The sequence below is a fragment of the Gasterosteus aculeatus genome, chromosome 18 (genome assembly GCF_964276395.1).
Source record: "Gasterosteus aculeatus chromosome 18, fGasAcu3.hap1.1, whole genome shotgun sequence".
Classification (NCBI taxonomy): Eukaryota; Metazoa; Chordata; class Actinopteri; order Perciformes; family Gasterosteidae; genus Gasterosteus; species Gasterosteus aculeatus.
Genome location: NC_135706.1, coordinates 7488645 through 7511592, shown reverse-complemented (window position 1 = coordinate 7511592; position 22948 = coordinate 7488645). Strand labels below are relative to the sequence as shown.

General features: G+C 41.6%; 1 protein-coding gene across 5 annotated transcripts in view; it reads left to right on the top strand.

Annotated features, from left to right (window-relative positions):
• The first annotated feature begins 5251 nt into the window (after positions 1-5251).
• Positions 5252-22948, top strand: part of ryr3 (ryanodine receptor 3) — an 84350-nt gene continuing 66653 nt past the window's right edge. For 2 of the 5 annotated variants that reach the window (XM_040161341.2, XM_040161339.2), the window contains exons 1-3: positions 5252-5405; positions 16624-16743; positions 20741-20845. In XM_040161341.2, the coding sequence (XP_040017275.2) occupies positions 5358-5405; positions 16624-16743; positions 20741-20845 (273 nt within the window). In that variant the 5' untranslated portion in view covers positions 5252-5357. Of the gene's footprint in view, positions 5406-14986; positions 15133-16623; positions 16744-20740; positions 20846-22394; positions 22416-22948 lie in introns of those variants that run through there. The other 3 variants (XM_040161337.2, XM_078093063.1, XM_078093064.1) reach the window with 3 other exon arrangements.

The window sequence follows — 22948 nt, the reverse complement described above, 5'->3', positions numbered from 1 at the left end:
AGATCCTAATGACAAATGCCACTGTGAATCTGCTAAGATTCGGCTGAACTCGTAGTCCAGCCTTGGAAAACAAAATACTACATTGTGGAAAATTTCAAGTGGTTCAGTGGTCGATAATTCATTCTCCATTTTCAAACACAGTAAGAAACGATTCTGCAATCGTATCTTTGTGTTAAGTCCTTTTGGCTGTAACTCGATTGCAGAATATGTAGAGGACATGGAAATGTATTTGGTTACAATTCTAGACAACAAGTGAATTCAGCCGGAGACTATAGACATTCTTTTTTTTAAGTCTTCAGTCAAGGTAAGTGTAGGATATTAAGAAACAAATATACGACCCGGTTCATAAAATTAATTTTAAAAAATGCATATAGTGTACAGCAGAATACAGCCATGATTCTAAAATTGTGTAATCAATAAAGTAATGACAATATTGTAAAACCTCTGTAATTCTGCAACTGTAATAGAATAATATCAATGTACAGTTATGGTTGTATTTAATGTAATAACTTTCACACCTTTAAGCATTGTTATGAATACCTGTAGGAACCATTGTTCTCGAGTTCGCTGGTGGAGACAACAGACGGGCACTAGGGATGGTCAAAAGGACTGACCTGGGGCCTGTTGATTGCTGAGACCAGCGGCTCCTCAGCTGAGATGTTCTTTTTACCACAACACCATCTCTTTTATTAAATACATTTGATTTTAACCTTTTGATCAGCGCTGACCTCTGTCCGTCCGGCGTTTCTTCATTTTTGAATACAACAATTTGGTGACCCCGACGTGATGAGAGCAATGGACGGAGGGAGGAACAGCTGATCTGAACAAAGCCCAGCGATCGATTTTCTTCACTCACACGGCGCCATCGAAAAGGTAACCGGCAACCAGTTATCTTAAAACCGAAATGCTGAATAGTTTATCATAGAACATTTAGGTGTGAGTGGACAAGATACCAACAGAGCTACGACCGATCACCGCTTTAAGACAAGGAACGTTGTTGCATTTCACCCTTTATTATGGAGTAACGTGACCCCCCGTAGTCATGCTTTTCCTGACCTGAGGGCATTCATTCATCAAAAACATGCAAGGCCAAGGACAACTCAGATCTTTGTGAGCCCTGAATTTTTAATTAGCATCAAAGGATTCTTTCTTTCGGAATAGCATTTTGTTGTGCTTGGCTTGGCTCCTTGGTCAAAGCAATGCAAATGTGTGTACATTATTTCTTCGGCCTGTTGTTAAATTAATGCAGTAACCATAAGCCAATGAAAACACAAATTGACACTGAGGAGACAGTGGTGGACTTGTGGACCAGTAATACAAAATAAAACCAAGCATTTTTTTCCAAAGCTATTTTAGTATTAATGGTATCTAATACGATTCTACATGGATCCTTCCTGGGATGCACGGTACATAATAAGCACGAGCAGGTTTACAGCTTAAGTGTGTATATGTGTACATGTGTGTTTGTACGTACCACTCCCCTCTCCCAAATGACACTCATCCTGTCCTGGACTCCAGCCAATCCGTGAGGGATCTTTGTGAAGTCGTCTTTGCCCAAAGCCCTCTGCTTGATGCTAAATGGACGGTGCTCTGATGCCACAACACTCAGAGAGTCGCTGGAAACAAGATGAATGTTATTGGTCCAAATCATCACTAAGCAGCCATTCTTCTCTCTAGAGTACGCATCATTCACATAGAAACAAAAAAAATGGAATATAGGGGCGGGTTCAAAAGTTGCCCTTTCAATACTTAAATTCATGAAAATCTATTTACTGTTAAAATGAATAAGCAAGAGGGCCCAATTAGTGACGTTTCATTGGATAAAGACATTTTTGAGCTTGCAGAAAAAACCCACCGAGGTTTCCTGCGTTATTTTGCTAGTCACTTTGTGTCACCGACCTGCAGGGAGTTTGCGTGATTCTGGAGGCCCCTGGCTGTGGGGAAGGAGCACGCGGCACTGAGCCAGTCTTTTATTGACTGTATATTATGTTACAATAAGCCAGTTTTGCCTCAGAAAGCAATAAAAGTCACTTAACAAAGTAAACCTTTCTAAACAGAAAGGCAGTAACGTATCATTTTTGAACGCATGCACACATTTAGAAGCCAGACAAACAATATGCTGGAAAAAAACATCCTATTGACTATATTGTTTTACGTTGACTATCCAGCCTCCGAAGCGGGTTGCTTTTCAGGCCCTGTACGCCGTCCATGATGCACTTTAGTTTGTCTTTCTGGGAGGACAAATCCTGTCTGAGCTCCTGTCAGTGTGGAAATATGGAAGATAGAGACTGCAAGACTGCAATATCACTTTTTTGTTATTTCCTCGATAAGCGAGAGTTTGGCTTTTTCTTTTGTTTCCTAATCCGCTCGCTCATTTTTGCTGGAGCATTTTCCATTTCTCTCTCTTTGGAGAAGTTTTAATTTTCCAGGGTCGTCCCTGCGTTTTTTTGAGGTCGACGGCGAGAGAGCGAGACGCCGGGAGAGCTCGATTCTGCATAAAGAAACCAAAATAAACATATTGCATCTGTACCTGCTGTGTCGTGCCGACTCTGTACGCCCCCCCCCCCCCCCAAGAATCCGCACCGTGCCAGTGTACTTAAAACAATGACAACAAAAACTAATAAACAGGAGTTTGATTAACAAATAGTGTGGTTGTGTATTTATTTTCTAAAGTTCTGTGAACTTATTCCAGCAGTTTGAAAACTAATTTGAAGTTTGAGGCTGTAAATATTTGAGTTGCGCTGAATGAGCACTTTAATTTAACTGTTATCAAAACAAGTAGTCTTCCAACCTTTTAAGTTCTGAAAACTTTTGACTTTTAAGTTAACCAACTTTAAAAAACTGTGGCAATTCCTCTCGCTCAAATCACCACTCTCTAAAGATTCTGTGTATTTCAAAGCTCAGCCTATTAATCCTGTCTGGACAATTGGGCGTCCTGTTGCATAGACTGGTCAGGCACTCATTTCCCTAATAAAGTTAAAGGAGGAGACATTCGACTAACTGGATACCAGACTCAAGCATTCGTCTATGTGCATTATTCGGTTCAACCGCTCCAAGAGCTCTCAAACAACGGCAAACTGTCTGTAAAGGTGCAGCACACTGAAGATCAGCTCTCTTTGAAGCAGCCTGATGTCAGGTCACTTTTCCATTTGATCAAACATGAAGAATTGAAAAGTTATCATTGTGCATCATTTTGAAAAGCTTTTCAAAGCACAGCCAAGAAATATTTTCTAGAAATTAAAATGAGGTGCTGTGGGTTTTAAAGTTTAGCTGCACAGCATGAGATCATAGAGTGAAAGGCCCTGTGGAAGGTTGTGGCTTTTGCAACTATGAATCAAAACAGAAGGATGCCCCAACATGCATTTCACCTTCAAATGATTGTGTTTATGGTGTGTTTATACACGGTTAAGGACCTTTTATTTTAGTATAATTGATCCAGAAAGCCCCGCGACCCGACCCCGGATAAGCGGTTGAAGATGGATGGATGGATGGATGATCCAGAAAGGTGTTCAGTGTGCATTCATCGACAAAGAAATAAACACACACAAGTGTGCTACTCCTGTAATGGAAACTGCCTGTGCATGACTAAGAGGCTGTATCCACATCAGGTGCTTACTGGTACGTCATACTGGAAGTCCATCACAGCCAACTTCGGGCGATAGACAGGGTACATCCTAGACTGGTCGCCAGCCAATCGCAGGGCTACACAGAGACATACAACCATTCACACTCACATTCACACATCTACGGTACACATCTTCCTGCTATTTCTCCGTTCACGTTGTGTCCCACCGCGCCCTGCGGCCCCCTGAGGGAATAAGCTGTCTTCAACCAAGCTTGTCCATCTGACTTGACATTCGCAGATGTCTTTTTCCTGCTTGTCGTTCCATTTCCGAGGCGGTGAGCTCCGGCTGTATGGACCGGACGTGAATAGAGGTGACGGGATGCGAGACGGGCTTTCGAGGCTGCCAGATGTTCACAGAGAACAATCTAGGAGTGCGGACAGAGACGGCAAAGGTGAAAGAAAGGGCGATGATTGATTTGGCACAGTAGAGCTGAAGTGGTGAGAATATGACAGTAGGTCCAGGGGCCTTGTTGATAATCCTTCTAGATTTGGATCGTAAGGAGTTGTGTGGGTCTCGGTGTAGGCTTCACTATCTGCCTGTGCTGCCTCCACCTTGAGGACCCAACGTAGACTGACTCCGAGCTCGAAGCTCCTCAACCAAAGGCTTGTCTTTATTACACCCCTTATCTTTGGTCTCAACAAAGCATCCGTCTGAGATGAACCGAGCCCCATCACTCGCTGTCGCTGCCGTCTTTCGTCCAGTCCCTGACCCGACGTATGATCCCCTCAACTTCCTCAATCTTGCCCATTACTCGCTGTGCTGCGGCCTCCGCCTTGTCCCACCATTGAGAGCACTTCGCTGTACCTTCTTCTACAGATGTTAAAAAAAGAGTCACGAGGCATGATATTCTCCATATGTTAAAACCCCTAACAAGAGATTATTATAGTTTCATTACTCTAGTTTCTGCAACCAGTGCACCAAATTGAACGGTAAGTTCACAATTTGTCCACTAGAGGGCAGCAATATCCTAGTAAGAGACCATCGCTGGGGCGGATTTTAATGATGTGCCTTCTGATCATTGAACAACACTATTTGAATTTCAAAAATAATTCAAAAAGTCTTTGCTCTGTCTAGAAACCGACGTTGAACGTCGATTGTATCTCTTTTTCATAATCTCTACTGCATATCGATGACCTTTAGTTCTAGTGACTATTTTAAATTAACTTTATATTATGAGATTTGAAGAGGCAACTAGAACTCTCCTGCAGAACCTGTTTTTAATTTCCCGAAAGGGAGAAAAACAGATACAATCAAGCAGTTCTTGTGATACGTGTGTTCCCTCCCTCTCAAGATCAAACAACGACCGTAAATTAAAATTGCATTGGTCGTGTTCAGATGCAAACAGAGAGACAGGGCCATTCATAAATCCATATCCAGCCCCGCTGCTGCCATGCATCTCACCACCTTGCGCCATTATCTGACAGGGAGCCGTCGATACCTGCTGACTCGATTTGTGTTTTGAGTTTTCCCCCGCCAAACATTTTCAAACCACAATGGTAACATTGCATCTCCTTTGCATCAGCGTCGGTGCGCGGGGAGGAGGGAGGAGATGGAAGAGGGGGTAGGCAGGTGGGTGAGGAAAGGAGACGAGGAGGGGTGGGGGCTCGGTCGGGCTGCCCTATATGGCCGCGGATGAGCTGTCCGCTAATATCGGCTTGAGAGGCGCAGCATCTTGTTTCCGCCGGCAGTCATCGGAGGCTTCCTGAGTGTGAGCAGCCTCCCTTCGCAGCCATGGCTGAGGGCGGAGAAGGGGAAGACGAGATCCAGTTCTTGAGAACTGTAAGTACAGGCAGTTTCTCTGCGTGCGCCTTGGTTTCCTTTCTTTCAATTAACGCCCACGGGCGACGGGCCGCACGCCAATTAAGTAAATCCCCGTGGGGGGGTCCGCAGGTGGCGCGCTGCACCTCGCGGACACCGCGCACCTGTCCACAGGACTCTTGATGTAGGTGATCTCAATGAGGCGACGCAACGGCCAAAATGTCTTTACGCTTTCTTGGCAGTTTCGTGTTGTCCCCCCCCTCTCCCTTTTTGGGGCTTTATCGGATCTGTATCGTTTTTCCACGAGAACGCCATGTCCCAAAATGTTAATGATGCTGTCACTTCCTCAGGGGGAAGAGTTTCGATGAGTTATGCTCACACACACCCGAGCCACCCTGCGCGTATTACTATTTTAGTTGTTTGACGCAGATGGCTTACGTTGCCACTGCTCTCCGGGGACATGCACAGCAGTTATCCTTGTAAATGATATGCCAGTTTGTATTTTGAGGTGGTGGGAATATATATTTGTCGTGCTCTTATTCTTCTCCTGCCTTATGGAACTTGTGGCACAGGTGTTGCATGGACATCCGTGTATCAATGTATGACTCTTGCAACATGCTGAGCAGGGTGTTTACCTGGTTTCATTCACTGCCTTTTGATGTGTTTTTTATTGCACATTCTCTTCTATATTTTTTGGTACTATGCAATTTTGATCTGACTTGTCAAACATCCTGTCTTGATAATTGACAAACCTGAACCGTGTTCAGGACCCCCATGTCCCTATGTATGACTTAAAAAATACAGCTTTTCATTTGTCATTGCAGTTTGCTTTCAAGTTATTTGGAGGTTGAAATCGGTCTTTTCTGCTCTTTAAATATTACATGTATGTATGTGGCTGTGATTTAGAAATGGGCGTTTGCAGTGTGGCTGTCATTTCTTTCTGTACAATATGAAACCCTTCTGTACGTCTACCTTTGGAACTTGAGTTTGGTAATCCATCCCTGTTAGGTTGCATTGTTTGATTTGATACACAAGTTTCTATTGGACGCCAGTGACTGCCTAAAACTGAAGGAGACATCGACAAAAGTGGACATCCCAACTTCCTGCCCGTAGTATCCAGGATGCTCATTTCACATGATGCAACTTGGTATCTTCTTACCAAATTTTCAGCCTGTAATAATATTCGACGAGTAAAACCAACCTCGGTTCAGAAAGTGGGATCTATAATGGAAGCAGGTTGGGTGGTTTTCCATAAGTCACGTTCTACTTGCTTTGGTTCTCCATTCGTCTGAACGCCTGACAACAGCGTACTTCTTGCTCATAGCTGTGAGATGTTGACATACACAGCATAGGTATAATCCCTGTGAGGGCTTGGGTAGCTGTCAGTAGCAGGCGGGACCCTTTGCAGCTCCTAGTATTTGGGATGCCAGCGATATGCTGACCCATGCCTCTCAGATTCTACTGTCACAATGGCATCCCGGTAATTTGATGACAACAGCAGTTTGAAAGGAGGAGGGTTCCTTTGAGCCCCGCAGGGACTTGTTATCAGACCTCAGTGGTGAGAGAAACATTTCCTCAAACAAAGCCCTAAAATAAGAGCGACAGTTGCCGTATATACACAACATGTTCAACATTATGGTACAAGCCTGAGTACCATCGCATTAGCCTGCAGGACAAAATCTGCTTGGATTAGTAGCTGCTGTTGGGTTTCCCAGTTTTTCCAAGTCTCTTGTTATTTGGGAAAGCTGTCAGGTGTCGACAGAAGTCCTGGCATTGTGATTTAATTTCAACACGGCCGTGGCCCCACCTTGCTGTTGATGCGCAACGTTGGGAAAGCTGGCAGTGATGAGCGGAGCTCTGTCAAGGGAAACTGGGGAAATTTTTACACCTCTGCCGCGAGATGTTGACCACAGGCCTTGCTGTAACTGTGAAGCCGCTAATGGAGATCCGAAAGTTTAGATTAGTGGGTGAACTAGCGCATCAAGATTATTATTTTTTTGCTTGCTGATAAGCAGTTGCTTTTCTTCGGCAGTTCTTTAACACTAGGGATTTAATGTTGATTTTAAATGAGATCCAAAAAGAACTGGCATTTACTTTGGCATATTCATGAAATGATCTGCCTTCAGCAATGTGTTTTTGGCTCGAATTCATGCAGGAATTAATTAAGGAAAAAAGAAGAAGATATATGAAATCTGTGTTTACCAGGTGATTGTTATGCTATATTGAATAAATATAAATTAACCGCTCTCCGCCTGAGAATATTGCTCATAACTGTATCCACACATGCAACGGTTTGGATTTGTCCTCACAAAGTTTGCATGAGATATTGGTGAGAGAGAAATTCAGTTTAGAGGCTGATATACAAATCTAAAACTCAACAATACAATACAAGAAAAAAACATATTGAAATCCGTCGATTCAGTTGGAGAAACATTACTCTCTTGTTTTAATTTCTTATGTTGTATATTTGTCTTACACTCAGAAATGTATCTTCTCCATACTTCAACCCCATGATTCTAAAATATATTCTAAAAGTGTTGGTCATCGACTTGTGCAGACAGGAATTATCCGGATAAATCTGAATTCCTGCAGGCTTGTCACATTGCAGTAATATTTGACGGTTGTTTTGAAATCAAGAGTTAAATGTAAAAATTTGATTTGTAGAAAAGGTGCAATGTTTTAAATTCTTTGTATTGTTTTAGTTGAGGCCAATTTGGCATCTGCCTTTCTTGACTTATGTCTGAAATCAAATACCCAATGTTTGTAAAATGACTGCAACTTGAAAATGTAAATGTGCCACTTTGATCATTGCAAACTGCACCTGTATGGGAATAAGCTCACTAACTGAGGTTGAGCTAAAGCCCAAGCAAGACTTGATTGATTTTTTTTCTGCCTTTGTAGAGATATTTGGTGGAATTTAACCTCCATTGTCTAGGTGAGCTGTCACTGTTGCACCTTTTTTCAAACCAGGTGATACAGGCTTGCAATCCACTTGTAGGTCCTCTGGGCTTATTTGGAGTTCATGTTGTCCTAGAAGCCTTCTGCATACCGAGGCGGGGACTCTGGGGGTTTAAATTTAGCCCGATGATGCTTTCACAGCACATACAGCTTTGCCCCCCTGCCTATTAACCCCACCAGTGTAAGAGCCGGGGCCGGGGAAGCACAAGACAGTGACTCTAACACAATGTTTACAGGGATGAAGTGGCATTTAGAAATCACGTGCTTGAAACCACACAGTACTGCACAGGATTTTCATCATCCCGATTATTCCTGAATTTTCATGGGTTGCACGGAAAAGTACAACTTCAGATAAATGATTGTAAACGAAAGGGGGGTGCCGGTTAAAGACCACATCCCGGCTAGAATTAGGAAAATCATTTAATTATTAAATTAAATCATTCAGAAACTGTTGAACCCTAAATTGTGGGACTTGTTGGGAAGCCTCTTCTTGTTCAAGGTCCTGACTCTGGTTCAAAGCGATATGATTATCAGGTGTATCTGACTCACTCACAATGACGTGGTAATAGGCTATAATATGGATCCTTTTAAACGTTACAGTGCCCTTGAACTCCGAAGCTGACTAAACAAAGGTGATTCAGTTTTTGCTGATGATGCCATAATTTGTATTCAGAAGTGTGACCTTGCAGTCATCAAGTCATCATTCCAGCATGTAACATGTTCCATATTGAACTAGTTGACGCCCTTGCAAAGTTTGCCTCTTCAATGAGAGTTGGAAACAGGGACCGTGGGAGAGGCAGAATAGTTCTGCGGCCTCTGAACCTCTCTCCAATTGATTCAAATCCAAGGGGAAGGATTTTGTCTGTATTGATCGAGCAAGCTGTGATGGCAAGGCCTCGTGTGTTCTTTGGCAGCACCCGTCTCTCCAGTCAAGAGTGCTGCCACCCCCCCATTCCTTAAATCATCACCTTGTTAAAGGGGCAGGACCTTACTTCTCTAATACTCTTTGTTACTTTTAACGGGTAAATGAGGCGGGAGAGGTTTGATGGGGGGGTTGGGGGTTATTAAGTTGATTAACAACCTAATTGATAACTTCAGATTACATCTTTTTTTTAAATATTAAATGAGGGTTGGGCTCCTTTTTTCTTCGTTGCGTTTGGATTGGTGTTCATTCACAAAATTAGGAATTATTTCCGTAGAAAAAAATTGACGTTGAAGATCACATTGCATTCTTCATTGATATGATTGTCTCTAAATACTCTTACTCTATATAATTCCTTTCAGTATGCATCATAGTATTTTTAAATGCCCATGAATTTAACCTGATATGTACAGCAGCAATGATGCAGTGCGGTGTGTTGTGGTGCTGATCCAGAGTAGCAACTAGAATTCCATTATAGGAGCAGCAGCAGAGTGAATGACTCGTGAATCAAATAATTACCTTAATTAATCCACAGAGGTGCAAACGTAAGGCTCTTCACGTTAGGTCACTTGGGTTCATTTTCATTTAACACCCACATGGTTGAATTTGTTATCAGCTCTGTGCCCATAATGGTTTTGTTCTTAGGGGCTTTTATATTCCTCTCAGAGGACAAAACCATCAAGAACATTAACACTTGTATGTGTGGGCCGGACAGGGAAACAACGATCTGAGACATTGTTATCATAAGGATATTGATTATAGACCCTTGACATTTGTTTTAGAGGTTTTAAACTGCTGAGGATGAAAGTCATTCCACTAGATCGCCTTGCTATAAATGAAAAGCTCTCTTGGTGCAGTTGGATGTTAAGAACTTTGCTTAAAGCATCCTTAAAGTTATGATAAGGGGAGGATTGACAACTTAATCATTTCAAACCCATTTATTCTTGCTGCTAATAAATTAGCCATTGTTTAAATTACTAATCCCATTGAAATTGCATTTTTGACAAGATAGAGTTAAGAAACGTCTCACTTTGGGAAAAATCAGATTCTGTCATTTTGCTAATGGTTGGCTCATCTTTATTTCCTCAGTAAGCCCACCAACATCTAAGAAACGCTGTTTTCTATTTGCTGTTTGCGTCTGGCCATGATGGCTGTAAACTTGAGGGATTTGGAAATTATTTCAGCCTTTGCAAGGAAGGAGATTTACCTTTACATTGACTGCTGCTGATGTATTGTATTGTGTAAAACACTTGAATTTGAATTTAGCTGTCCTGTCTTCTTCTTGGCTCACAGTTATCATTCCGCCTGTGTGGAATGAAGATCTCAACTCTGCAAAGCCTATTCCCAAGAAAAAGTTCTCAACTTCTCTCATCTCATTGCTTTCTTCTGAGGCTTTTGTGGCACGAGAGCTTAAATGATTTACAGTTTACATCAAGTTTTACAATTACGGGATGGAACACAACTGTCGTGAGCTGAGAGCATGCGCTGCCTTAACGGATGGGATGATGGACTTTGGATAAGCTCCAACTTTGTCCCTTTCCCATTTCTCAGCGCTTTTGCTGAGGTGGATGCCTCAGTCTTGCACGCTTGGGTGGTCCTCTATTATTTGAAGCTGCTCTAAAGCAATATGCATACAAACTATGCCAAGGAAATCCAATTTGTTATAGGAACACCATATTAATCTTAGTGTCTGTGATCCATAGTACACCACTACCATGGGACAAAACATGCTTGACTGCAAAATTCTATTTTATTTTAAAAAAATATATAAAGCAGACATGTGGAATGCATAATTCATTTACAACCATGATGTTGTCTCAGACGAGGCCACCTGCACACAAATGGACATATGTCTGCAGATGGTGCTTGTTAGCAATAGCATGTTGCTACATTTTATGGAGCAAAATAATCTCTAAATGGTCACATCCATCAAAACTGCTTAGCCTGCACACAGGGTCGCAGGGGGGCTGGAGTCTATTCCAGCCAACTTCGGGCGAGAGACGGGTTACACCTTGGACTGATCGGCAGCCAATCGCAGGGCTACACAGAGACATACAACCATTCACACTCACATCCACACACCTACGGGCAATTTAAAGTTACCAATCAACCTGATCCCCAGAGCATGTCTTTGGACTGTGGGAGGAAGCCGGAAGTACCCGGAGAGAACCCACGCAGACACGGGGAGAACATGCAGACTCCACACAGAGTCAAACCCAGGACCTTCTTGCTGTGAGGCGACAGTGCTGACCACCACACCACCGTGCCGCCCCTGCAATGGTTACATAGGATTTACACAATTTGTCCATTACTTAAAAACAAAAAATACAAATGTAATACTGTGTGGGCAGATTGTAAGCTTCAACATATCTGATAAATTACACCTTTTAGAAGCTACAAATACTCAATGTTTGTGACAAACTTTTGTCCTTTTTGTTTTTTATTTGCAGACTGTTGAAATGTGTGCAAGGATCGAATTATGCGCAGTGAGTTTACATTTGCAGTTCTGAGACTACTGTCATTAGTGTCTGGCTCTACACAGATTTACGAATGCAAGCTTTGTTTCAGTGTCAGCAGCACATCTGGGCTTCCGGTAAAGTCGTCATTTTAAAGTGGCAAAGATGTTTTTCAGACGTACTATCTATTTAGTGTGTGTGTGTGTGTGTGTGTGTGTGTGTGTGTGTGTGTGTGTGTGTGTGTGTGTGTGCACTCACCGGCCACTTTATTAGGTACACCTTCTTAACACAAATTGCTAATCAGCCAATCTTATGGCGGCAACTCAATGCATTTAGGCATGTCGATGCGATGAAGACAACTTGCTGAAGTTCAAACCAAGCATCAGACTGGGGAGGAAAATAGATTTAAGTGACTTTGAACGTGGCACGGTTGTTGGTGCCAGACAGGCTGGACTGTGTATGTTACAAACGCCTTGTTGACGTGAGAGGTCAGAGGAGAATGGTCAGACTGGTTGGAGATGATAGAAAGGCAACAATAACTCCAATAACCACTCATACAGAATACCATGAACTCACAACATGCGGAACCTTGAAGAAGATGGGCAGCAGCAGAAGACCGTGGCAGGTAGCAGAACCTTCTGCTGGATGAAATGCTCATCCGTGTACGCTACTACCCAGACCTCGGGTCCATTCAGGGATCATAAAGTTGATGACGAAAGTAAAAAAATTACAAATCCTCTTCTCCGTCAAAAAAGGTTCAGGTCTGAATGGCACAGGTAGGTTTGTTTATGTCAGTAACATCATTATCAGTCAGTTTATAAAGTACATTTCTTTTTATATGTAGGTTCAGTTCAATTTTGTAGTTCAAATATTTACTGTTATTATCAGTTAACCTCCTATTTATTCCTTACTAGAGGAATCTGTGCATGTCCCAGCAGAAGCCAGTATTCAGGCAATCGCAGACAGGCTAGATCTATCCAATATAACATTGTATATGGCCAGCAATTAAGAAAAAAGGCTGATGTTGAAGACGTAGGGCACCATTGTGATAATGAAAGAGAGAGAATCCAGTGAAGCTATGGGGCTCCATCCACCTCATTCGCAATTGCGTCTCACCAAGATACAAATAGAAGATGGCCATTAACGTCTAATGGCGGTTACTTGAAGATAAGCAGCGCTACCATAAAGTGAATAGGCATTTTGGAGGTTCCAAACCACTAAAAATGAATATTGCAGTCATTCTTTTATTCTCATATGATTTGACATAACGGGATTATTTGTTTAGAATTCTTATCTTACTAATGGCATTGCTCAGAAATAGTAACACAACTTTCACAGCCTTTCAAACAGCCTTTCAAACACAAATGAAATGCATCCCTGTTTTCACTACTTCAGCAAATAGAATTTACTTGTATAACAACGGATTAATGGCGGAGCGACAGACTGGGAACAAAGAGGTTTTATGCATCGCTTCTCATGAACTTATCCTGATTTTTGACTGTATGATTATGATTTTAGAGCTAAAAAGACAAATTTCCCTAGAAGCAAATTGGCCAGCCCTCTTCCGTCTTTGTGTTCTGTCTTTTATTGAGGATTCCAGACCTATTTTTCTTCATCACTGCATTCTTTCAGGTTCTCTGCTGCCGTTAACCATTTCTCTCACAGTCTGGTAGCTTCTACTTCAAAGTTTAAACATTATGAAGGTTCAAGTGCACGTGATTGACAGCGACTCTTTAGATCTGGCTCTGTGGAAAGTCTAGCATTTCATATCAGAAAATAATATTCAAATTTCCCTTAAGACCAGGATGCCTGGATTTTAAACAAAATCAGCCTTTATCTTGCTTATCAAGTTGTAGCTCACACATACACACTTAAACTTCTTTATTGTGAGCTAAGCTTCACTAAGAACACGTTGCTCAACCCGCACTTAGCACCCTGCTTGACATTTACGGGAAACCCGACCCCTGAGATGTCAGAGCACTTCAGACAGCGTATATACACCTAGACAGTGTGAACATGGAGACAAAATGTGCTGGAATTTTCTTAATTCCCTTTTTTCCTGCTTTCAATGTCTGCTTGTTGATCTCCACTGAGCATGTGCAAAGCATGTGTGTCAAAATAGCGGCGCTGAGGGATTGAACAGATTCACATTGATTCTCAAGTTCACATTGGTGGCAGCAGTGGGTGAGTTGTGGGAGTTCATTTGGCACTCCGGAGCATCTGGAGCTCTCGGGTTTCGGCTGGTGGATGCATCGGGCTGCACACGCACACACACACCTGTCGCTGTCTGTTGGCGACAATGGTTCCTTATGGGAGGGAGTAAGATAAGAACCTGGCAAAGTAAGATAAGAGTGGTCATAGGATGGTCTGTTGAAGACAGTTGTGGCAGTGACCATTCAATGGAAGCTTAAATCAGGGTGACACTCCTTTGTATATTATGGGTGGAGAATTGTTGGGCTTGCGAGATCTCCAGGGTTAGTGAGGACGGTGGGGTCGGGTTTGGAGAGGGCCGGGTTAAGTTCCCGCTCTACACTTGGAAGCTGGGTAAAGCAGCCACCGAACCTCCTTCTGCTGCAGGCCGGGACCCTATACATAGTACTGATGCTGCTAGCAGATGGTCACACTGCTGCAAGGATCACTTTGCCTCAGATTCACCAGATTCCCTGGCTTGGGATCAAGTCAGGGGTGCAGAGAGAGACAGAAAGTGTTCTAAGAGTCGTGGCAGTGGGAATACAACACTTTTTCTTTAGTTGTTGAGATCTTATGCAATCTTATTGCGATTAGATTTTTACAAGAGAACGTCTCTGTGTATTCATGTTTGGCTTCAAACCCTCCCCCACACAGTGTCTCCTGAGGTTGTACTTATTTAGAGCGATGCTATATTATTATCCACACTGCCTTTCCTTCTATTGCTCCATTGCATAGATTGATCGCATCCATTCTATGCAGCCTTTTTATCCCATTGATACTCTGAACACCTCTGGTACAGGAGCTGCAATATCAAAGTGAGCAAAAATCACTTTCTGTGCAACGGAACCTTTTACTGTTGTTGTCCACTTCAGGTATATATGCTAATGTGTCAGTCTGGCTTTCATAATAAAAAATGTATCACATTTTAGTAGGGCTGTTGTGAGATGCGTGTAGTGGTAAAATATTATCGTGTTATATTCGATTTAATGTGGCCGAGATTAATGCAATAAATAATTGTAACGCAGTTGACCCAACTTTGTATACATCCGGTCTACCGCTGTTCCGGAAGTAAACAAAGTTGACCCCGGAATCGAAACCACCGCTAGCTGCAGTCAGTTAGATCGGAGAGACAGAGACGTTAGTTGAAGATGGAGAGCTTTTTGCATTGTATGTAAAATTGAAGCTCCGACATACAGCGAAGAACTGTGCAGTGGAAAGGGTGGTGAGTGGCAAACGGACCACTTTACGCACCGCTAAGCTTAGCTAGCTGCTAGGCTATGCTAGCCGCGAGGCTAAGCTAGCTGCTAAGTTAACTTCTAGGCTACTTCCATTTCAACATCTACCTGCTAGACTGCTTGAGAACTATTCTCTGCAGTATATTCGAGTCGCAAAAATCAGACACGGATTAAGTGTTTGTAGAAACCCAAATAAAAGTATGAATATGAAAGTTAGCATATGTGTATAACATTTGTTCTAGCCTGTAACAAGTAATATGTAAAGTTAGTCTAAAACTTCACAAGAAAAGCTATATACAGCTTGGCGAAGTATTTGCCAGTGTATTATTGTTAAGGGAGTCAGTCACCACCTTTTTTTCACTGCGAACACCACCCACATACATAAACTACAAAGATCGAAGATCTCATTTGTGTTGTAACACCAACACATATTGTGAACACCTCACACTAATTATCAAGCCAATTGATTTTAGGCCTCCTACATGTCTGTCTGAAAGAGACGAGAAATGTCCTAATTCCCAGAAAATTGTTATAAAAGACACTTTGTTCTCTTTATTTGAAATATATTTCAACAGTATAGGAGTGTTGAATTACAGATTAGATGTTAGACTAGACTCTCATTTTTTAGACTAATGCATTGTTGGATAGATTTAATAAAATTTGATGTTTGATTTATAAAGTGCATCCAAAGCTGAAAAACACTTATCATTTTCAACACTTTCACACACAAAAGTTGTCCATCCAGGGGGACGTTTCTGGGTCTGATATCTTGCCTCCTGAGTCTGTGGAGGCTGCACTGCCTGTATCTCTATTGAATTAATACTGCTGTGAAGGAGGTGGGAGCCAGAACCATGGCAACCATCAGCTTAGATCAGTGTGGGACGTGAGCTGGCAGGGGACACACATACAAACACACACTAAAAGTACAAAAAACAAATCAATATTGTGCGTGCGAGGCTCCAAATACAGCCAGACCTTCTGGACCTTGACAGATACAGACGTTCATTTAATGGTTGAACTGATTGAATGGAGGGTTTCCTGTCTTCCCTAGAGATACCAAAGACTGGGGAACAGGTTTAGAAATGATATTACTCTTAATGGTGCTTTGCTCTCGCAGCTATTGATTTAAAACCTCTATAATTATTTTTTTTATGCTGCGGAAATTAATTTCTGCCAGGAAAAGTGTTTTGCCTTTTTTTACATTTTTTATCTGATTTCCCCCACAGTTTCTATAAATCAAAAAAACAACTAATTTTTTACTAAAGTATTGAAATAATAAAATGCTCTTTATCTGAAAGCTTTGTGAGCAGAACATTTCTGCGTATCAGTTCAAAAACATTATCATAAGTGTGGGTGGCATGATGAGCAAAAAATCTGAGCGGTTATAGATTGTTTCAGTTTTGTTGGGTGTTGAGTCATTTGTTGGATAGGTCACTGTCAAAACATCTTTGGCTTTAACGCTTGTCTCTCTCCGGCAGGATGACGAGGTGGTGCTCCAGTGTGTGGCCACCATCCAGAAGGAGCATCGCAAGTTCTGCCTGGCTGTCGAGGGACTCGGTAACCGGGTGTGCTACCTGGAACCCACATCGGAAGCCAAGGTGAGGATGTCACACACTTTTATTATGTGTTTTTAGATAGGTTAGTTTTTGATCAGCAATCAAAAAGTCTATTGATTTACTATTTGTACTATTGATGTGTCACCTTTAGTTAACTGTTTGGACCGCTAATTCATTGTTAAAGCTAACTATGTGGACTTTTTATACGTGACTTTTAATTAGTAGTATCTAGTAGAACCATCACCAATATATATGCCTCCCCGCAACTGCTTAGGTATTTAAGTAAGTCCAAATATGATTTGTTGTGCCAGTTGACACTCAGCAGGTTGATAGAGGAAAGCTTTGTTCTCCAAAATGTCAAATCCATCAAAGGCACCACTCAAATTTAATTCAGTTCAGTTTTCTGAACCTCTGGAAATTATAAACATGAATTCTCTGATTATTTTGTTTACGGAAAACTGGAAAGAATTCAATATTTAATCCAAATTACGTGGACCAAAATAGGTGACCTACGTGAATTGTGTAGATTTTTTTTTGGGGGGGAGAAGGGTGTATTCATATTCAGTGAACTGCGAACAGGTGCGCGTATCAGAAGGGAGCGCGAGATTCAGTGAATTGCGAACAGGGTGAGTGATGGTTTTAATATTTTCTGGTATATCTAAGTTAAGTTACCCAGGAGCTTTGTTGACATAGACTTAGCTAACGTTAGCTACAGCTTGATGAATTGAGTCATTTAACGCAGCAGGAGAGAACGCGACGTTGGCCAGCTAGCTAAATGATTAGCTAACGCTACCGCTACCCCCCCTCCCCCAGTCAACGAATGACTCGAAGAAAGATTCGTTCATATTACTGAACGAGATTCAAAGAACCGAGTCGGTAAAATGGTCGGTAATATCTTACCCCCCCCCCTACCCTAGAGGGGTAATATCCTTCTCACCTTTTTCACCCTTGACCCGTTTTCATGCCTGATGTTCGTCAAAGTTGTTAAAACGGAGAAAGTTGGAGCTATCTTGTCAAACTTTTGTCAAACAAAATGTATTCATTGAACAATTCATTAAGTATTTCTCCTGCATTTCAACGATTCATGAAATAATGTTGCCTCAAACTAAAGTCTTGTTTTGTTCCCCGGCTGCCTCTCTTCCCGATGGATTGTAAATCAAAGACACACTTTACTGAAACCCATCTCTTTAACTCCACTGTCCGCTCCACCCGCTCTTTTGGCTCTCCTGTCAAATAATAGGGATGAAGCAGGAAGTGGATGGTGAAATGTTGAAAAGTACAATTACCAGATGTGGCTCAAGTTCTAGTTTTCGCACTGGTGCATCCCAGTGATTGGTTATGGAACCATAGCATAGAAAACAACATCTGATATTTTCAGGATATTTTTGTACTCCGCTACATGTCTCATTAATTTTCCTTGTGACAAGACTTCATGTGTGGTCTTCCAAACAAGAGTCGTTGAAATTAGCAGATCATGTTTGCTTTGGAGAATACGCCTTGGAATCTGAAGGTTTCCGAGCACTTTCAATGGGAAGAGAAAGTTTATTGTCGGCCAGTAGAGATCTCCTTGGGATCAACAATGCAGCCTATGTATCTATAATGATGATGTTCCTGTTTTGTTTTACACTTACTTTGTGTCAGAGGGACAATCACATGGTCACAACCAGAGAAAGCTCTCCACGGTCAGGATGTTTATGAGCAGTGCATACTGAGTAATGCCTGATTTAATTTAGCCACTGCACCGTCAAAATTTGAAGGAAATTCAGGGACTTGGAGGTGTCGTTGAGTTGGAGGGCAACACCTGCAGAGTGCTAGGCAGCCAAACACAAACGCCTCTCCCCTCTCACCTTGGGTACCGGTGACAACGCTTCGGGCCTCCTTGGGTGTGAAAAGACAAAAAGTGTTCAGGGTGATGCCTTGGTTTGGCACGAGGTGAGACGCTGTCATCTGCTGGTGGATCTCAGGTGTCCTCTTTTCTCTTCAATATGAAGCCTGGCTCTTTGCTGATGCTAGTTGGGAGAAATGAGGATGAGATCAATTATTTCTGAAACAATATTCAAATATTGAAGTGGCTGTAGTCCAAACACATATTGCAGAATTGGACCATCAGTGGCATCATTTATTCATATAATATTAGGGAGGTAAGATGCCATCTTAAAATAAGGGGAAATTTAATATTAAGTATTCATGTTAATTCCAGTCGTGTATTCAAACAAATGGCTTGATACTAGTTTACAGTACATACTACACTTTTGCTTGATCCTGCATTGATTTGTTGACTTCATATATTGTTATTCCTGAACATGTGATTGTAAAATACAATAAATAAACACTTGCATTTGACAAATACTGCACTATTTTTAGCCATGGAGAAATACCAACTGGGTTATCTAGTGAGCATTTTTAGGACGGTGTATTTCAGATTAACAAAAATACAACTTGTCTAGTAGGACCAGTTCATTTTTGGATTTTTTTCTCTTCATGGGATTTGTTGACAACATCAAACACATAGAAATATCAGCCATGCCCTTTTAATGTTGCAATGTTCTATTTAAAAATTAAAATATATTCATTTTTGTCAATAGGAAGTTAATTGAATTTAAAACAACAACCTTAAGAACGTTGCCTTTATTTGACTAATTTGCTCTTGCTTGAATAGCTGGCTACTTTATCTGGACTGTTTGGTATTTTAAAGGTTTCACAGCTTATAATACTGTATTGTCTACATACTTTCTAAAGGTTATTGTGTCTCATGCAAAATATTCAGTATGTCTACCCAACCATGCTCATGTCTACCCAACCATAGAAGAAGTATGATAATTGGAATTCCGACAGTGAATAATTCATAAGAGGTGTAAGGTCTTCAGCAGGTTGGGAGTTATCCGAGCATGTTACCTGTGTCACGTCGCACCCTCATAGAGGCAAATATAAATACCCAACCCACCTTGTCCAAAATTTTGTGGCAGGATGACTTTTTCTAGCAATTCTTTGTAAATGATTTGTCACTGGAAACTTGTTATCTCTGTTTAAATGTAAACTAATGATGAATACATGATTAGAAACTTGTGTGTGCTGGCCGTGGCGGCTCTTAGAACTGAGTACATGCACTCACGGCGCCATCCTCACCCAGCAGCCCTCCACATTTCTCACTTAAACGCAGAGGTCAAGGTTCAGCCGGGTGTGTTACCAAGCCAGGTCATGCACCAAATATTTTCAAATGTGTGCAGTGTAATGCCATCTAGAACATAACACGCTTTATTGGTTTTGCTCATATTTTAAAGAGATGCAAGTAGTGAACCAGGTGCGCAGATGTGCCCCAGAATTCCTTTTGTGGGCAGTAATTCATAAGCATTATGTAATTCTCAGTGGCGCATTTCTATTGTTCACCATCCTCTTTCCTTGTAATGTTTGAATGAATTTAATGATTTAGTGATTTAATCTTAGCTATATCGATTTAAAGTTTGGAGACAAACTCAAACACGGTGCTGAAAGTGGAAGACTGATCTTAGTGTAGGTATTGGAGGTTTCTAATGACGCTTACCGGTGTCAGAAGACAGTTGGAAAACAGTTCTGCAGAATATGTTAAATGAAAAACATCAATAGACAACTACATCAATTAGAGTGCAGGTGTCTGTGCGTGTACCAGTGACGTACAGGGATGTCATTGAGTTTTGGGAGCCAGATTACCTCATTTGGTGGTAAACCGTGGACGTGACACACACGCACGGTCGAAATGAAGAAAGTGAAGAACTTTTTAATCAGGGTGACATATCACTACTATAGATCCCAGCAAACACCTTCAAAGTTAAAAAATATTCATATAAGCACCAAAATCTGGTGAAACGCACATTCAAACGTCATGTGAAATGTCTGAGTTCTGGCAATCATGGGCTTGCAGAATAGACTTGGCTCCTATAAATGAACATGAAAGGGCAAAAAGTGAGTCAGGGTGAATTTTCTGGGCTTGATTTTGCTCAAAACACCTCCATCAATGCCTCTTTGACTAATGTCTCCCTCTCTCTCCCTTTCCAACCCACAGTATGTTCCTCCGGACTTGTGTGTTTGTAACTTTGTGTTGGAGCAGGCCCTGTCGGTTCGGGCTCTGCAGGAGATGCTGGCGAAGACTGGACAGAACACTGAAGGAGTGAGTTCTTCCCTCCTTCCCACTGATTCTCTCTCTCTCTCTCTTGCACACAAACACGGTCAACATTTGCATACACAAGCATGAATCTTTAGCCTACAACTCCTTAACTATAAAATGTAACAGAATTATGATCTTCATAGTTCCGAATTATTCATTGAGTGATTTTCAGATTTCCCAAAAATGATACAATGTTAAAAAGAATTTTAACATCAACTAATATTTGATGCGGACAATTACTTGAATGATAGTTATATAGAAACTGTACTGTTTCGACAATAATATGACTAAAAACTTTGCATCAACAGTGTCTCCACTACATGGGGGGCATTGGAAGTCAAACATTTTAGAACCAGTCTGAGGAAATAACTGGACTGGATTCGACTGGATAAGTGCTGAACACTAATGCATTACTCAGAACGCTATATAAATAAAACTTCCCTTCAAGCAATGCACCAAATGCTGTTGCCAGATCTAAGACGTACATCGAAACGCACAAATGTTATTTAATTACTCGACAGCATGATTATTCTGCAAAGGGTTCTGGACAAAGTTTAGACTTTAAAAAGTGAACGTAGGACTAAATCCCAAAGGCAAAGCAGACAGCCAGGTATAGAAATAGTCTGGACTACTTCAACAGCAAGAACTGCAATCATATCTAAATGGAAACTGTCTCTGTGCATTCTCTTTAACAAGGCCCTGCTTTGCAAATAGAGATAAGACATTGATAATCAAAGGTTGGAGGGTTGGGGGGGTCTAGGAAAGGAGAGAAACAAGGCCCTTCCAAATACAGCAGGGGGGGGTGTCACATAACTGGATGAAATGCTCAAATGTTTTGGGAAAAACAAAGAGAAAACAGTGCTTGGTTCTCAAATGAATACCAGAATAAAATCTGGATGTACAAGAAACCGTTTGTTAATTTGAGTGTTCATTCTCATCACTGTTCCTATTGGATACAGCTGGTCTCTGTTGATTTTAATAGTTCCTTAATTGATGGGCCCACTTCTTCTTATTAGCTTTGGACAGACTCCTGGTCTGTAGGAACAGAGATGACAAAGCTATGGTCGCATTGATCAATGTGCAGTACAGCCCCAGCTATAAGAGAAACCAACATCATGGTGCATTTGCAAGACAAATTGGGTACAAACCCCCAAAATACTAATTCAAGATGCCCCAAAATGTTGTGCTGGATGGCTCTGGCTGCTACAGCACATGAATGCACAGCATAGCCTTTTGGCACAGATTGTTCTTTAAATGACGTATTGTGTGCACAATTGTGGTCCTCTCCGCAGGTGATTCTGACCTGCGTTGCTATTAGCCCGGGCGGCAGATTTGTTTTGTGCTCACAACATTGTTGTCTAGCCTTGTTTGGCAGGATGAGATGATGTTGGCTGGAATACAAACTCTGTGGTAGCAGGGCTAATAAATCACCCGCCTCTTTCCTTTCCATTATAAGGGCCCATTTCTCTCTATTGTTGCTCTCCAATTTGTGTAAATAACTTCAATAGAACCCAATAACACATACTCTTCATTTGTATTTGTGTGTTATTAGAGCGCTGACCATGAAAAATGGGTAGGTCTATCAGTTTGTTCCTCCATCGTTGTGACACTGTGCATGATCGACTGCCAAACGAAAGGGTTGAACCTCCAGCACTTTCAGTTGAAGTGATGACTACTTCTCGATTGTCATAAAAAGCTGCGTTTAGTTTAAACATTCATGGCAGGTACTGCAATAGAGAGGGGTATTAAGTTAATGGTAATGCGTTTCTTAATTTTTATTCCCTAGCACACATTCATCAAATGGACTTAAACATTACGTTTAGACTCCCTCCCTGTAGCTAATTAAGCTTTTACCCCATCGCAGCTCAAGATGCTCTCTTTCTTTCCCTTGGCCAGCATGGAGACGATCAATTGGCTTGTTAAAGATGTCTCTGAATTTATGGCAATCTTGAAATTGACATCTGTGGGTGCTTTCACCTTGTTCACAGTAGTCACATGTTTTGCCTCTGAAGACTGCTTTGTGCAAGCACCTCCAAGGGATGGTGTCTGCTTCTCATTTACTTAAGCTATTTATTTATCACTTCTCTAATTTCAAAGCAATCCGCT